This window comes from Haliotis cracherodii, unplaced genomic scaffold (genome assembly GCF_022045235.1).
Source record: "Haliotis cracherodii isolate W230 unplaced genomic scaffold, xgHalCrac1.p SCAF_4, whole genome shotgun sequence".
NCBI lineage: Eukaryota > Metazoa > Mollusca > Gastropoda > Lepetellida > Haliotidae > Haliotis > Haliotis cracherodii.
In genome coordinates, this window is record NW_027266297.1 from 52,757,932 (window position 1) to 52,775,680 (window position 17,749).

The 17,749-nt window shown below is 46.1% G+C and overlaps 1 protein-coding gene across 1 annotated transcript in view; it reads right to left on the bottom strand.

Annotated features, from left to right (window-relative positions):
• Positions 1-17,749, bottom strand: part of LOC139478234 (rho-associated protein kinase 2-like) — a 60,101-nt gene that overhangs the window by 23,325 nt on the left and 19,027 nt on the right. The window contains exons 5-10 of the mRNA XM_071260639.1: positions 10,269-10,346; positions 6,965-7,140; positions 2,190-2,274; positions 1,509-1,653; positions 1,038-1,176; positions 750-841 (exon numbers count right to left, since the gene is read on the bottom strand). Coding sequence (XP_071116740.1) covers positions 750-841; positions 1,038-1,176; positions 1,509-1,653; positions 2,190-2,274; positions 6,965-7,140; positions 10,269-10,346 — 715 coding nt within the window. The remainder of the gene's footprint in view (positions 1-749; positions 842-1,037; positions 1,177-1,508; positions 1,654-2,189; positions 2,275-6,964; positions 7,141-10,268; positions 10,347-17,749) is intronic.

The window sequence follows — 17,749 nt, forward strand, 5'->3', positions numbered from 1 at the left end:
TCACTTCAGTCAGTGGTATGTCAGGTCACTTCAGACAGCGGTATGTCAGGTCACTTCAGACAGTGGTATGTCTGGTCACTTCAGACAGTGGTATGTCAGGTCACTTCAGACAGTGGTATGTCAGGTCACTTCAGACAGTGGTATGTCAGGTCACTTCAGTCAGTGGTATGTCAGGTCACTTCAGACAGTGGTATGTCAGGTCACTTCAGACAGTGGTATGTCAGGTCACTTCAGTCAGTGGTATGTCAGGTCACTTCAGTCAGTGGTATGTCAGGTCACTTCAGTCAGTGGTATGTCAGGTCACTTCAGTCAGTGGTATGTCTGGTCACTTCAGACAGTGGTATGTCAGGTCACTTCAGTCAGTGGTATGTCAGGTCACTTTAGTCAGTGGTATGTCAGGTCACTTCAGACAGTGGTATGTCAGGTCACTTCAGACAGTGGTATGTCAGGTCACTTCAGACAGTGGTATGTCAGGTCACAGGTGACAGTGGTACGTCAGGTCACTTCAGACAGTGGTATGTCAGGTCACTTCAGACAGTGGTATGTCAGGTCACAGGTGACAGTGGTATGTCAGGTCACTTCAGACAGTGGTATGTCAGGTCATAAGTGACTGTGGTATCTCAGGCCATATGCGTCATGTTAACTTCTACCATTGTAGTATTTTCAATGTCATGTAACTTTAATGTTGAACTATCTTGACAACAGTACAAGTTAGAAACAGCAGTACACTGGACATCAATGTTACTCACTTTTTCTTATACTGTCCCATGTCCAGTTCTCGTCTCTAAAGAAGGGGTGTCTTTTGATTTCATCTACACCATTTCGTCCTAGCCTCTCTGTTCTGTAAGCACATAAAACATATAAGTTGTTATGCTGCATCATCATGTGCAACATAGTCACATCACAGCAGTCAGAGATTGGTCTGAAAGAAACACTTGTTTCAGATCAGAAGAAAATAGCACTGTTAACATACAATATTGGTGCTTACTGGTTTGAAAGTCACCTATGAGGTTGAGGCTGCTGGGACAATGACTCACCTATCAGTTAGGAAGGCACATATAATACTCTTAGCTTGGTCCGACATGTCCACATCAGGGGGGAACTGCAGAGATCGGGCATGGTCCATGATCTTGCCATACGTGCCCACAAGGGAGTCAGCATAGAAAGGTGTGTCACCTGATGAAAATAAGCCATCTCAGAAAAGCTCCATACTTAAAAACAGGTGATATCATAATTACATAAGGCTTTGTTTCCTTCTATTTCTTGTCTTTGATTATTGTCACTGCTAATTAACACAGTTGAATGAGTGAGTGAGTTGGCATTAATGCTGCGCTGAATAGTATTTCAGTTATATAACAGCATCTCATGTTGAGGTTGATTTGCAATGCTCATTGTGGGACTGAATTAAGATAATAAAAAGTAATGCAACATTGGGGCCAGTCTACATGTGTTTGACCATGTAAGCAATGAGAAAAAGTTATTCTGTGTGGCTTTCTGAGGCTACTGACCAACAAGCATCTCATAGAGGAAGACTCCGACTGACCACCAGTCGCACTCGCGGCCGTACAGCCCCTCCCCACCCTGTGACTTGAGCACCTCCGGGGAGATGTAGTCCGGTGTCCCTACCGCCGTGTCCGACCGAACCAGCCCGTCCTGCAACAAGTATGCCCAAGTAACAACAACTGGTAGCCTTGTGCATGGTACAGCACAGCACAGCACAGCACAGCACACAGTACAATTTCTTTCAATGTTAATTACATCTCTAGTCATCACTTTGGATACAATGTCTGGCACTACAACAATACTGACACAGCCTTATACTGATTGACACATGAATGAGAAATCTCAACTACCACTTAGTTACTAATGTAAACAGTGCTTAATACCTCAGGGTCTGCTGTAGAAGTTGCCATTCTTTTAGTCAGTCAGTTTTATTATTTGGAACAATATTTGTTTGAAGCACAAGAAGAATTTTTGCACAGTTAATTCTGACTCTCTTATCAGAATCCATTTTACACACTTCCTCTAAGAAACACAACACTGTTGCCAAACAATGGTGAACTGAGAACCTTGGGGCTCCGGTACATGACCACAGGGGTTGCAGGAGCTGCAGTACATCGAGTAAGTTATTGGGACTGCACTTTAGAGGGCTACAAACTAATGTGGTATTAAATTATAGTGTCACTAACCGCATCCATCCTCATACAGGTGCCAAAGTCAGCCAGTTTGAGGTGACCAGCACCATCCAGCAACATGTTGTCTGGCTTCACATCCCTGCAACATAGGAACTGACAGTGAGCTACACATCTCTCTCACCTTCAATCCTATAATAATAAGGCCGTGTGTCTTCACCTGATGCAGAACATTGAGAACTGGTCAGCTACTCTATTGTAAGTAACCATAAAAGTAAAACACACTCTACCCTATGGACCTGGTGAAGTCTTATACTAGTTAGAGACCGGTGGGGCTCTTTGGAAAGTGGGGCATTTGGACATGGGGCCTTAGGGACATGGTGGGGACCTACAGCCCGTGGAGCCTGGACATGGGGCCTTAGGGACATGGTGGGGACATACAGCCCGGTGGAGCCTGGACATGGGGCCTTAGGGACATGGTGGGGACCTACAGCCCGGTGGAGCCTGGACATGGGGCCTTAGGGACATGGTGGGGACCTACAGCCCGTGGAGCCTGGACATGGGGCCTTAGGGACATGGTGGGGACCTACAGCCCGGTGGAGCCTGGACATGGGGCCTTAGCGACATGGTGGGGACCTACAGCCCGTGGAGCCTGGATGTGGGGCCTTAGGGACATGGTGGGGACCTACAGCCCGGTGGAGCCTGGATGTGGGGCCTTAGGGACATGGTGGGGACCTACAGCCCGGTGGAGCCTGGACATGGGGCCTTAGGGACATGGTGGGGACCTACAGCCCGGTGGAGCCTGGACATGGGGCTTTAGGGACATGGTGGGGACCTACAGCCCTTGGAGCCTGGACATGGGGCCTTAGGGACATGGTGGGGACCTACAGCCCGGTGGAGCCTGGACATGGGGCCTTAGGGACAAGGTGGGGACCTACAGCCCGGTGGAGCCTGGATGTGGGGCTTTAGGGACATGGTGGGGACCTACAGCCCGGTGGAGCCTGGACATGGGGCCTTAGGGACATGGTGGGGACCTACAGCCCGGTGGAGCCTGGACATGGGGCTTTAGGGACATGGTGGGGACCTACAGCCCGGTGGAGCCTGGATGTGGCGCCTTAGGGACATGGTGGGGACCTACAGCCCGTTGAGCCTGGACATGGGGCCTTAGGGACATGGTGGGGACCTACAGCCCGGTGGAGCCTGGATGTGGGGCCTTAGGGACATGGTGGGGACCCTCAGCCCGGTGGAGCCTGGACATGGGGCTTTAGGGACATGGTGGGGACCTACAGCCCGTGGAGCCTGGACATGGGGCCTTAGGGACATGGTGGGGACCTACAGCCCGGTGGAGCCTGGACATGGGGCTTTAGGGACATGGTGGGGACCTACAGCCCGGTGGAGCCTGGACATGGGGCCTTAGGGACATGGTGGGGACCTACATCCCGGTGGAGCCTGGACATGGGGCCTTAGGGACATGGTGGGGACCTACAGCCCGGTGGAGCCTGGACATGGGGCTTTAGGGACATGGTGGGGACCTACAGCCCGGTGGAGCCTGGATGTGGGGCCTTAGGGACATGGTGGGGACCTACAGCCCGGTGGAGCCTGGATGTGGGGCCTTAGGGACATGGTGGGGACCTACAGCCCGGTGGAGCCTGGACATGGGGCCTTAGGGACATGGTGGGGGCCTACAGCCCGGTGGAGCCTGGACATGGGGCCTTAGGGACATGGTGGGGACCTACAGCCCGGTGGAGCCTGGATGTGGCGCCTTAGGGACATGGTGGGGACCTACAGCCCGTGGAGCCTGGACATGGGGCCTTAGGGACATGGTGGGGGCCTACAGCCCGGTGGAGCCTGGACATGGGGCCTTAGGGACATGGTGGGGACCTACAGCCCGGTGGAGCCTGGATGTGGCGCCTTAGGGACATGGTGGGGACCTACAGCCCGTGGAGCCTGGACATGGGGCCTTAGGGACATGGTGGGGACCTACAGCCCGGTGGAGCCTGGATGTGGGGCCTTAGGGACATGGTGGGGACCTACAGCCCCGTGGAGCCTGGACATTGGGCCTTAGGGACATGGTGGGGACCTACAGCCCGGTGGAGCCTGGATGTGGGGCCTTAGGGACATGGTGGGGACCCTCAGCCCGGTGGAGCCTGGACATGGGGCTTTAGGGACATGGTGGGGACCTACAGCCCGTGGAGCCTGGACATGGGGCCTTAGGGACATGGTGGGGACCTACAGCCCGGTGGAGCCTGGACATGGGGCTTTAGGGACATGGTGGGGACCTACAGCCCGGTGGAGCCTGGACATGGGGCCTTAGGGACATGGTGGGGACCTACAGCCCGGTGGAGCCTGGACATGGGGCCTTAGGGACATGGTGGGGACCTACAGCCCGGTGGAGCCTGGACATGGGGCTTTAGGGACATGGTGGGGACCTACAGCCCTTGGAGCCTGGACATGGGGCCTTAGGGACATGGTGGGGACCTACAGCCCGGTGGAGCCTGGACATGGGGCCTTAGGGACAAGGTGGGGACCTACAGCCCGGTGGAGCCTGGATGTGGGGCTTTAGGGACATGGTGGGGACCTACAGCCCGGTGGAGCCTGGACATGGGGCCTTAGGGACATGGTGGGGACCTACAGCCCGGTGGAGCCTGGACATGGGGCTTTAGGGACATGGTGGGGACCTACAGCCCGGTGGAGCCTGGATGTGGCGCCTTAGGGACATGGTGGGGACCTACAGCCCGTTGAGCCTGGACATGGGGCCTTAGGGACATGGTGGGGACCTACAGCCCGGTGGAGCCTGGATGTGGGGCCTTAGGGACATGGTGGGGACCCTCAGCCCGGTGGAGCCTGGACATGGGGCTTTAGGGACATGGTGGGGACCTACAGCCCGGTGGAGCCTGGACATGGGGCCTTAGGGACATGGTGGGGACCTACAGCCCGGTGGAGCCTGGACATGGGGCCTTAGGGACATGGTGGGGACCTACAGCCCGGTGGAGCCTGGACATGGGGCTTTAGGGACATGGTGGGGACCTACAGCCCGGTGGAGCCTGGATGTGGGGCCTTAGGGACATGGTGGGGACCTACAGCCCGGTGGAGCCTGGATGTGGGGCCTTAGGGACATGGTGGGGACCTACAGCCCGGTGGAGCCTGGACATGGGGCCTTAGTGACATGGTTGGGACCTACAGCCCAGTGGAGCCTGGACATGGGGCCTAAGGGACATGGTGGGGACCTACAGCCCGGTGGAGCCTGGACATGGGGCCTTAGGGACATGGTGGGGACCTACAGCCCGGTGGAGCCTGGACATGGGGCCTTAGGGACATGGTGGGGACCTACAGCCCGGTGGAGCCTGGACATGGGGCTTTAGGGACATGGTGGGGACCTACAGCCCGGTGGAGCCTGGATGTGGGGCCTTAGGGACATGGTGGGGACCTACAGCCCGGTGGAGCCTGGATGTGGGGCCTTAGGGACATGGTGGGGACCTACAGCCCGGTGGAGCCTGGACATGGGGCCTTAGTGACATGGTTGGGACCTACAGCCCAGTGGAGCCTGGACATGGGGCCTAAGGGACATGGTGGGGACCTACAGCCCGGTGGAGCCTGGACATGGGGCCTTAGGGACATGGTGGGGACCTACAGCCCGGTGGAGCCTGGACATGGGGCCTTAGGGACATGGTGGGGACCTACAGCCCGGTGGAGCCTGGACATGGGGCTTTAGGGACATGGTGGGGACCTACAGCCCGGTGGAGCCTGGATGTGGGGCCTTAGGGACATGGTGGGGACCTACAGCCCGGTGGAGCCTGGATGTGGGGCCTTAGGGACATGGTGGGGACCTACAGCCCGGTGGAGCCTGGACATGGGGCCTTAGTGACATGGTTGGGACCTACAGCCCAGTGGAGCCTGGACATGGGGCCTAAGGGACATGGTGGGGACCTACAGCCCGGTGGAGCCTGGACATGGGGCCTTAGGGACATGGTGGGGACCTACAGCCCGGTGGAGCCTGGACATGGGGCCTTAGGGACATGGTGGGGCCAAATGGACATAGTGGGGCCCTGTGGACATGATGGGGTCCTATAGAGATGGTGGGGCCTTATAGACTGGTGGGGACCTATGGACATAGAGGGCCTCTGGACGTTGTGGGGCTTTGTGGAAAACGCTGAAGCCCTGTGGATGTGGCAGGGCCTTTGAGCATAATAGTGGCCTTATGGATATTAGGGGTGGGACGAAAAACCAACTGTGCGGTCCAATATGTATCATGATACCTTACACACGTTCCGATATGTATCACGATACTTGTATGTGCTTTTAAATGTGCTCTGTAAGCGATCTTTTTCATAGACAGTAATGCCAAATACCTGGCAAACCGATGATTTACAGTTGGCAGTCTCAAGTATGGCACAGTGGATGAAAATATTTACGTTTTCACTTTCACTACCAATTAGTGTTTGGTGTAACAGTTACTTAAAGCAAACATTTAAGGTCAGAATCGATTTTTTGTACTTAGTGTGTGAATGTGATCAACACTTGTATCAAGAAGTAAAAAATTGTGATCCACCGATGCATTGGGGTTTTGTGTATCCCAATGTATCTGACAAGAGTCCTGTGGATGTGGTGAGACCCAATATACATGGTGGAGCCTAGTGTTAGTGTTAGTGTTAGTGTGTGTGTGTGAATCAACCCGACCCATGCAAGTCACCTCTTACCACAAGCATTAGTCACTAGGTATCAACTTTACCCATTGTTCAACACCTCAATGTCACACCAATTCTTTTGTCACTTAATAAAATAAGTAGATTCTGAAAAGTGAAGATGAACTTCATAAAGAACTTTGGCATTACCTGTGTACGAATCCCATGGAGTGGATAGCATCTAGGGACAGGACCACTTCAGCACAGTAGAACTTGGCCCACTTCTCGGGTACATCATAGTTACTCATGAGGTTGACCAGGTCACCCCCGGGCATGTAGTCCATCACCATGTACAGGAAGCGGCCATCTTGGAATGCATAGTGAAGCTGCAAAACAGTATCAGGAGAAATGGTACACCTTGGCACTGCATCAAAGGCCTGATGACCAAATACTTTTCACGGTATACTATATGCAATTTCACTATGTACAATAAACATTTCACACTACTGATATAAGTGAAGGCAATTGGAAGGTAATCAATATCCCTTAGGACCCATAAAATATCATGTTTAGCCATTTCTTTGGCAAAGTTTGGGACCTCAAATTTAAAATTATTGATATTAAAGCAGTGTCAGGTAATATCGAACAAAATTTCATTTCCAAATATATTTCTCAAATCACTGATCATGACAGCTATTTCTATGCGCATGTCTTGAAAGAGAAACTTCCTCTTCCCACAGAACAATCATCTGCTTCAAAAACGTAAATCAAAACATGCACAAAACAAAACAGAAGAAAAGACCAAGAACAGGCATCACATCCTTACAAGTGGTGCGTATATGGGCGATGAAAGGGCTAAGTCAATAAATCTAGCCAAAGATGGATACCCCTTTCTGAGAATAACATCATTTTAGTACATTATGGAAATCTAGACCATAATACAAGCCACTGTTGACCATATATGGACAGTACAGCCTGATCAACGATAACCCATCATTAGTTCGCCCCGTCGGCCTCAGCAAACAAGTCTCATTATACACAACACACGACACAATGATTGGTTGTGTGGTTTAAAAGGTTGGTCATATTGATAATGCAATGGAATCAGACCCTAAATTAGTCTCACCGAATTGCTTTAATATCAATATACGGTAGAACAAAGCTCTGTATGCAGGGAGCACTGCATATATCCGGTTGTCTTAAACAACAATCATCAACGTTGGAAACGTGTCGAGCTCTAAAAACATGATCATTATTTCATCAAGGAATGAGTCACACTGTCCCAGCTCTCTTAGAGACAACCACTCCAAGCATCAGTTTGCAGTCAACTTACTTTTTCATCAGGAAAATGTCAGCTGGGGCATATCTATAAACTCTCGAAATGTCTGACTGTGAACTTATATAAACATGATAGATGTCAAGGGCAGTTAATCTCATGGCTTTTATGAGAGTGCTCTCCCTTTCACCGTGCACACTGCTGACCGACGGGCACCTTGCACGTCATGTATCTGACACGACAATATTATTTAATTTCTAGTCTTTTAACAACTATGTTTGCTTGGCCTTATTATATTGCAGATAAAATATGTTTAAAGGACAGCAATGTTCGATTATTATAACTACTGTCCATGTTGAAATAAGTAATTCCAAGAGTAATTACTTGCACTCCCAGACAGTTATATTATACACCTAGTACATTGCATTTAATTAACGTTTAATTGCAGAATATAAACGATATTAGTAAAGTGTTGCAATCTTATAATCTGTTTTAATGCGTAGACCCATCTCTTTATTATATTCTTGTCTGGTCTGACATTTTATAGTTTGCCGATGTATAACTTGAATGATTACTCATCTCATCCTTAACTACTTGAAAGAAATTAATCTGTATCATAATTTTTAAAGATGTATGTGAATAACTAATTGCTTGATTTTAAATTTGGTGTGTTGCTTTTATGGACGGAGATGATTGAAGGCGGTTATAGTACCTTAAAATTATTGTCCTGTTAGTATCATCAACAAGCGTTTAAAAACATCTGGCTGCTGAGCATTTTTTAATACTGGCTAGTATTGTGCACAGCCACCAGTAGCTGAAGTGATGATGTAAATCCTGCTGGGGTATCATGCAGGAAGCTGACGCACTGTAAGTCGTCACAATTTAATACATGACACATCCCTATATACGTAAATTTGCGGAAACAAATTAACTATATCTGCATGATTTTCTGCATATGATGCATTCATGGCAGTATCTACAGGGTATAGATGTATTCTTTGCCTGGCTACACATGAATCTGGATGCAGGAATAACTGGATATTAAGACAACTTGTCAATAATTTATCTGACATTGTTAGCTAAGAAATATATGCTGCAATACTCTTGTTGATGTTTACACCACGCATGTTTGTGAAGGGAAAGTTGCGTTCCTTCTGATGTTTGAATACAACACCATTAAAAGTGTGATGAATGTGGAATTGGTGTGAAATCATCACAAAACTGTTACATATTGAGTGAAAACATGTTAAGGTAATAACATCTCAATAATACATGGGTGTTCAGCCAAGGTGACAACCAAGTGAAAAATATAAAATGTTTACTATGTCAAATATCTGAATTATTGTTTCATGTAAAGACATACAGTACAAATGAAGTGAGGGGTATAGTGTAAGCTGTTCAGTAATACCTGACACCGCTCTGTCTTATTATCTTCCTCACTGTCACTTCATGGAATTGTGACATAATTTGCAATGTAGGTACGATGTGTGTGATGCAAGATAAAATGCTTGCATTTCAATACAACTGAAACTGGTTGTAATGGGTGATTTCCAATGTAGTTTCAAGTTTCAATTTGTGACTTTTCGAGAGCCAGAAAACTCATATGCACAATTTTATGTTCGAAAGACATCTTCAAGTAAATACAAATTTGAAATTACATAGATGGCAAAACCTTTCCTCATTTGCATTTTAAGCATCAAATTGGAAAAATCTTCAGAAATATTTGTCACAGTAGCATGATTAGTAAATACTGATCATTAACACATTTTCACAAAATGTGGCATTATTTAACTGAAGATGATATAAACTGACCAAGTAGGACAGGGTACAAGTGTAAGACACTGGGAAACCACAACTAGACCTGTAATTACAGCACTGTACCCAGTCACAAGGCCAGGGAGGCTTGTGTACAAGTGATGCAAATAGTCTCTAATTACCAATCTCATGTACCTATTTTCAAGGTGTACTGAGAATCTCACTACACTGATGTAATACCTGGGTAAACACACTGTACCACCTTCACATAGCAAATATACCAGTGCATACCCCTCAACTAGTGACAGGCCAGACGTGGGTTAACAAGCAGATATCTGCACACAGGCTCAACAGGAACATCAGTCGCCTGCAGTCTACTGTATCAACCTCCATTATTTAATCAAATCCATACAACCTACAATAATACCTTCTATTGGCAAGCTGTATTCAATAACAAACCTCCCCAGACATGCTGTTACTCACCTGGACAATCCAATCGCTGTTGGCATTAGCCATAATTTCACGTTCCTCCCAAAAGAAAGCTGAGTCGGATCTCTTCAACTGCAATACAAACACAAGAAATGTATAGTTGAGAAAAGTCATCTATATCCCCCGCCCATTTTAACATGTTATGGTCCCAAACCAGGTAACTGACCCAACATTTCTCTTAGCCCATGTTAAAAAAGATGCAATGGAAATTCTAAAATAAACATTTCTAAAACTCCTTAATATCAAATGGCACTAGTTCAGTATGCACTTTATATATAGACATGCAATGTTTGGCAAGGAAATATTTAACAGTTTTTTTGTTATACTACTTAAGTAAACCAATCCTATATTAAAACTTAAATCCAACTTAATGTCATGGAAACATAAACAATAAAATTTCTAAAAGTGCTATATATCAAAAGGCACCAGTTCAGTATGTGTCTAGTAAATATGCAAAGTTTTGTAAGAAAGTATTTAACGGTCTTTGAGTTATGCTCCGGAAACGAACAGCACCCTTATAGAACCTAAGTCCAACTTGTTGCCATGGAACGTAAAAAAGAAAAATTCATAAAATTCCTAAATAGCAAAAGGCACCAGTTCAGTATGTGCCTAGTAGACATGCAAAGTTTTGTAAGAAAGTATTTAAGGGTTTTTGAGTTACGCTCCGGAAACGAACACCACCCTTATAGAACCTAAGCCCAACTTGTTGCCATGGAAATGTAAAAAATAAAAATTTATAAAACTCCTAAATAGCAAAAGGAACCAGTTCAGCATGAGTCTCATAGACATGCAAAGTTTCGTAGAGAAATATTTACCGTTTTCTGAGTTATGCTCCGGAAACGATTTCGGCACGCACGCACGCACGCACGCACGCACGCACGCACGCACGCACGCACGCACGCACGGAACCCATTTCTATAGCCCCCGCCAACTTCGTTGGGGCGGGGGATAATCACATAAACTCAGGAAGACAACTCTTTTCAGACAATATGCCTGACACAACTCAACTCCACAGTGAACATTCATGCAAGATCATCATAAGTGTTGCCATCAATACTGATTAACACTGATATAAAAGGGGTGGCTGAAAAGTTCAGGGAGCCATTGTACAAAACAACCTCAGCACTATGGCTGTCGTAGATCTGTGTTAAGGTATGAGAGTTACAATCACCTTAGCCCTAAGAACACTTTGTACAACGGCACCCTGAGCCTAACTACGAAGACTGTTTAGTACACCCTTAACAGTTTTCATGTATAAAGCACAATACTTTTCAAGCTTACAGGTTGCATTTAAACCAAATACACTTTACAAATACAAATGGTGTCAACTTAAGGGGATGACGCTCCTTCCTTTGCCACTGTTAAGAGATGGGGACCATGGTTTAAAAATGGCAGAGATATCCTCAAAGAAGATCCAAGATGAGGAAGACCTTCAACCATGAAGGAAAATGTTGATCAAATACATGATATAATTATGGATTCATCACCCATGACATAACCAATGCAGTAGGCATGTCTCATGAGAGAGTTGGGAACATTCTGAGGAATGAACTGAGCATGACAAAGGTTTCAGCATGCTGGGTTCCGAGGCATCTGACTCCTGATCAGAAACGCTCCTGAGTTTTGATGCAGACCCAGCTGATTTTGTTGAGGGATATGTAATAATGGATGAGTCGTGAGTTCACCACTATCTGCCAGAAAGTAAACCACAATCAACACTGGTCAAAGCAGTGGACACACCTCCAAAGATGAAGGGAAAACTCTCCATTCAGATGGCTGGGTGATATTCTTCAGTTTTCTGGGATTCCAATGGAATCCTACTGGTAGACTACCTCCCAATCAGTCAGACCTTCAATGGCTAAAGGTGTGTTGTACCACCGGTTGACCCCATAGCCCCAAGCATGAATGGGGCAATGAACTCATTGAACATCCTCTGTATTCACCAGGTTTGGCACCGTCCGATTTCCATTTCTTCCCAAACTTGAAGAAAGAACAGTGTGGCAAGTATCAAGTAAATGATGATGGCATTATTGCTGTGTGGAAGACTTTTTACACCATCCAAAAGAAGCCTTCTACGCCAGTGGGATCCACGAACTCCAGCATCATTGGCAGAAGTGTATGGAGCTCGGAGGTGATCATGTTGAAAAATAATCAGCAACCACCTTCATCAATGCAGTCCATCATAGGTAGGGTCCGAACCTTTCAGCCACCCACTGCATCTATACTTATATCAGTATCCATGACATGTAACATATATAACAAGAGCACAACAACATGAGCCAGAAAATAGGAAACAAATGAACACTTGTATGACATATATATAGGAACAAGGCTTCAATCAATCCAGTTCACTTCTACAAACTGGCTTAACTACATGGCCAATCATTCTCCATGACAGTTTTCGCCTAATGTGACCCAGGCATAATCAGTACTGACATGATTACCTGTCTTAGTGTCACAGACTCCAAATATGCCTATGTTTAATCAGTGTTGGAAAATTAGGGAGGTCCTGGGCCCCTATAGGTTGCTGGTATAGTCAGGTATACAATTTAAATCTAAGGTTATTTGAACACTGATTCATTGCCTCAAGTTTGGCGAGGAATGGGAAACAAATCATGATAAGCAATACCTCACAAGACTTGTCATGTAACTGTGCATGCACTTGTCAAAGTAAATAATGATAAAACAATCTGGTTTTATTTCAACTCTCTACTACTAGATTTCAAAGAAAGAACCAAATTCAACATCAAAACACAACAATATGATCACAACATCATAATGATCCTACATACTTATTCTGGTAAAAAATAAATGGTTTTAGGAAATTGTAATAAAACAATTATTTTATTAGTGTAACTACAGTTCTTTTGTCTATGACTGAGAGATTCAAAAACCCTTCACTGTGCGTTCATGGTTTGCTCAATACCAAATGTCAATATTTAGCGTGGCATTACAATCATCTCTGTAATAGCCAAGTCAACAGCCATCGTCCGCTGAAACAATATCATCCTTATCCATGTGCGACATGAATCTGCCAGACACATCTCCACCGTCCCAGGTCTAGAGAAGGATGCGGAGGCACCATACTTCCATGAGCTGTGATTTACCTGGGTCTAACTATCTATGAGTCCAGGCTGCATCTGGTACACCCTGCATGAGTGTCCTCCAGGGAATTGACAGGAAATATGGAACTAGTCAGACATTTCCATCAACAGAGCTTATGGCTTTTACTTTTTACTGTCAAGATGTGTTAGGGTGTTATTTAAAGGTGGGAAGTTCCAAGTGGCTGTGTGACAGGGTGCCCAGTCACTGCACAGATTTCACTATAGTATCAGATGATACATGGTGTAGATTGTCACGGGCTGGAGACAGGGGGCCACAAAGTGTACTGCCCTGGGAGGAATGTAACAGACTACCACAGCTTACAGGATTGACATATAAGAAGCAATCAAGTACATTTACATCTAAATCTGTCCGCTCTATTGTGACATTCTGCAGCAGTATCGTATGCCGATTATTTCCTGTCAGTCAACACTGACACACAATCAGCAATAACTTCCTCTCCATCATGGCCGACCCAACAGGCGCCCCTGAATCACATCAGGATATGACAACACACTGTAGTCCAGGTGACTCTCAAACAGATACTCGGGTTCAAGGAATGAACAGGGTGGTCAAAGACTGGATTATTTTTCACCTGATTTCAAAGCATTTTACTGATACTGCACATGCTCAGCAGGCATAAACGTAATACTAATGGGGATGTCCCACTGCACTCACAATGTAAATTATTTGTGTCCCTAAGTTTTAAGTATATTGGACAAGCCGCTGGCTGCATCTGGTACACCCGACATGAGTAACCTCCATGAAGCCCGTGGCCAGTCTGCTTGGCACAACGGTAGCCAGCAGTCAACAATCGCCTCCCTCTACACGCTTTAACCTCAAAGATTTCCAGACAAACACCAAACTCATGCTAAACCAAATATCAACAGATCAAGAGCTTTCAAGTCCAACAACTGCTGTGAGGTTTTCGTAAGTGCTTAGTTGTTTTCACAACAAACTCTCCAAACTAACGCTGGAAATTTGGACTGCTTCATATACAAATACCCGTCAACCTTTTTGTTTCCTTCCTTTAATCAGGTAAAGGTTTTCATGAAAATATACAATGATGCATCAATGGCGGAGAGGTTGTCATGGAAATATACAATGCTATATCAATGGCTGAGAGTTTTTATCTCAAAGCGTTATACCTAAAGTGAAACACGTTCTGCCAAAGGTAGTGTGTCAAACAGTAAAGGTTTCAACTACACTGAACCTGGGCACCTACATATTGAGCTGTACCATAAGCTATAAGTAGTTTCACAACTTTTCTATATGCTGAAATTTATAGTCAGTGATGTATTTATTTCTACAAAACATTCACAAGTTTTGCATCATAGTTCACATAGACAAAGAAACATAACTAACCCTACAAGAAGCTGTTTTCTATTTAAAATGCCTATGATACAACTAAACAAAATGCAACAGACTTCTTCTGCTACAATGCAAAAATGACAGGAAGTACCGGGGTATGGAACTATCTGTGTCAAACATTTCCATCAACAGAGCTTATGGCTTTTACTTTTTACTGTCAAGATGTGTTAGGGTGTTATTTAAAGGTGGCTGTGTGACAGTCACTGCACAGATTTCACTATAGTATCGGATGATACATGGTGTAGATTGTCACGAGCTGGAGACAGGGGCCACAAAGTGTACTGCCCTGGGAGGAATGTAACAGACTACCACAGCTTACAGGATTGACGTATAAGAAGCAATCAAGTACATTTACATCTAAATCTGTCCGCTCTATTGTGACATTCTGCAGCAGTATCGTATGCCGATTATTTCCTGTCAGTCAACACTGACACACAATCAGCAATAACTTCCTCTCCATCATGGCCGACCCAACAGGCGCCCCTGAATCACATCAGGATATGACACACGTGTGTCTGTAACACTACATGTAGCTGGGATATAATGACGTGTGTCTGTAACACTACTTGTAGCTGGAATATAATGACGTGTGTCTGTTACACTACATATAGCTGGGATATAATGACGTGTGTGTCTGTAACACTACATGTAGCTGGGATATAATGACGTGTGTCTGTAACACTACATGTAGCTGGGATATAATGACGTGTGTCCGTAACACTACTTGTAGCTGGGATAAAATGACGTGTGTCTGTAACACTACACATAGCTGGGATATAATGACGTGTGTCTGTTACACTACATATAGCTGGGATATAATGACATGTGTGTCTGTAACACTACATGTAGCTGGGATATAATGACGTGTGTGTCTGTAACACTACATGTAGCTGGGATACAATGACATTTGTAACACTACATGTAGCAGGGATATAATGACACACATGTATCTGTAACACTACACGTAGCTGGGATATAATGACACATGTGTGTCTGTCACCCTACACGTAGCTGGGATATAATGACACACATGTATCTGTAACACTACACGTAGCTGGGATATAATGACACACATGTATCTGTAACACTACACATAGTTGGGATATAATGACACACAGGTGTCTGTAACACTACATGTAGCAGGTATAATGACACATGTATCTGTAACACTACACGTAGCTGGGATATAATGACACATGTGTGTCTGTCACACTACACGTAGCTGGGATATGATGACACAGCGGGAGGGTCATGTATTAAGGGGAAGACGAAGGGAGGAGTGAGTGAGTGAGTGAGTATGGTTTTACGCTGCTTTTAGCAATATTCCAGCAATATCACGGCGGGGGACACCAGAAATGGGCTTCCCACATTGTACCCATGTCGGGAATCGAACCCGGGTCTTCGGCGTGACGAGCGAACGCTTTAACCACTAGGCTACCCGACCGCCCCAGGGAGAAGTGAGTGAGGGAGAGTCAGTAAGGGTTCACAACAGAGGCCACCAAGAATAGGAACTGTGAGGGAACACTTAGTATCCAAGCTTTAAAAGAACATAACAAAGTATATAGATCACAGAATGTTCCCTTCATGATGAAGATTAGAAAATCAACAAATCATTCCGGAAACATTAATGTGAATTGAAGATATTCTGAAATATATTTCATTGGTATGGAACTTGATTGGTAGTGCATCTACAAGGCCACAAAACCATATGCTTCTAATGATGTTTTCCCACATCTCACAACCAACAGAGGAGGAAAGCATAAGTCTGTAAGCACACTCCAAGACCTGACTCTGTATCTATATTAATAGCAGGACGCTCCATTCTGAACTATGATCTATCACCACATTTCCTAGCTACAATCCTCCCACAGTAGTAGGGAGAGGCTGTAGCTGCAGGCATATGCATGTTACCTGCCTTCCCAGGTGGGCTGACTGTAGGAAGGTGGCCTACACATGTGACTGGGGGGCGGTGGGAGATCCCCACAAGTATTTCCACCTTGTCATGTTGGACTGAATGAAATGACAAGCCTGCAGCTAAAACTGGATACAGATGGGTGCTATCCTGGGAACTTTCACACGTAGCTAGTCTTCCAGCAGGATCAATCACAGCCACCTCCGTGTTACGTTTATGAGATCATGCTACACTAGGCTTGTCCAAATAGATACTACAGTCTTTAATCCAGCTGAATGATGATCACAACCAAGCATTAACCAGAGTAGTTAAGACTGGAACTGAGTTGGAATCACTATTCACCTATGTGTGTTGTGAACAGTGATCTACAATACAAGTATTTAACAAGCAGCATGACTACACAGACGTCACAAACCTCTAGTGTACACTGAACACTGATATATAACACAATAGATAAAGACTTTTGACCAAACAAGAAAGCCCTTACTGCTGTCAGATGATATTTGTCAAACTATTCCCTCACAGGACGAGGTATGACTTGCAGGCCAGTTTGAGCTAATACCAAGTCTGATCCCCGGTGAGCAGAACCATCACCTGCAGCCTATGACTTCCCAACCTGCACATGCCTATATAGTAACAGAGTACGTACACACCTAGCTGTGATGGCAGATGATCAAATACAGCAAGCAGAAGGAAATGGGATCAAGATACAATGAAATATGGACTAGGGGGCTGTGCAAATAATGGCGAGCTGCAGACTTCAATGACAACATTTGAATGGAAGAGGTACTATATCTAGTAATCAATCCACACACACAGGGCACAGAGATCCCTGGTACACCACAACCCATCACAGGGCACAGAGATCCCTGGTACACCACAATCCATCACAGAGCACAGAGATCCCTGGTACACCACAACCCATCACAGAGCACAGAGATCCCTGGTACACCACAACCCATCACAGGGCACAGAGATCCCTGGTACACCACAACCCATCACAGGGCACAGAGATCCCTGGTACACCACAACCCATCACAGAGCACAGAGAACCCTGGTACACCACAACCCATCACAGAGCACAGAGATC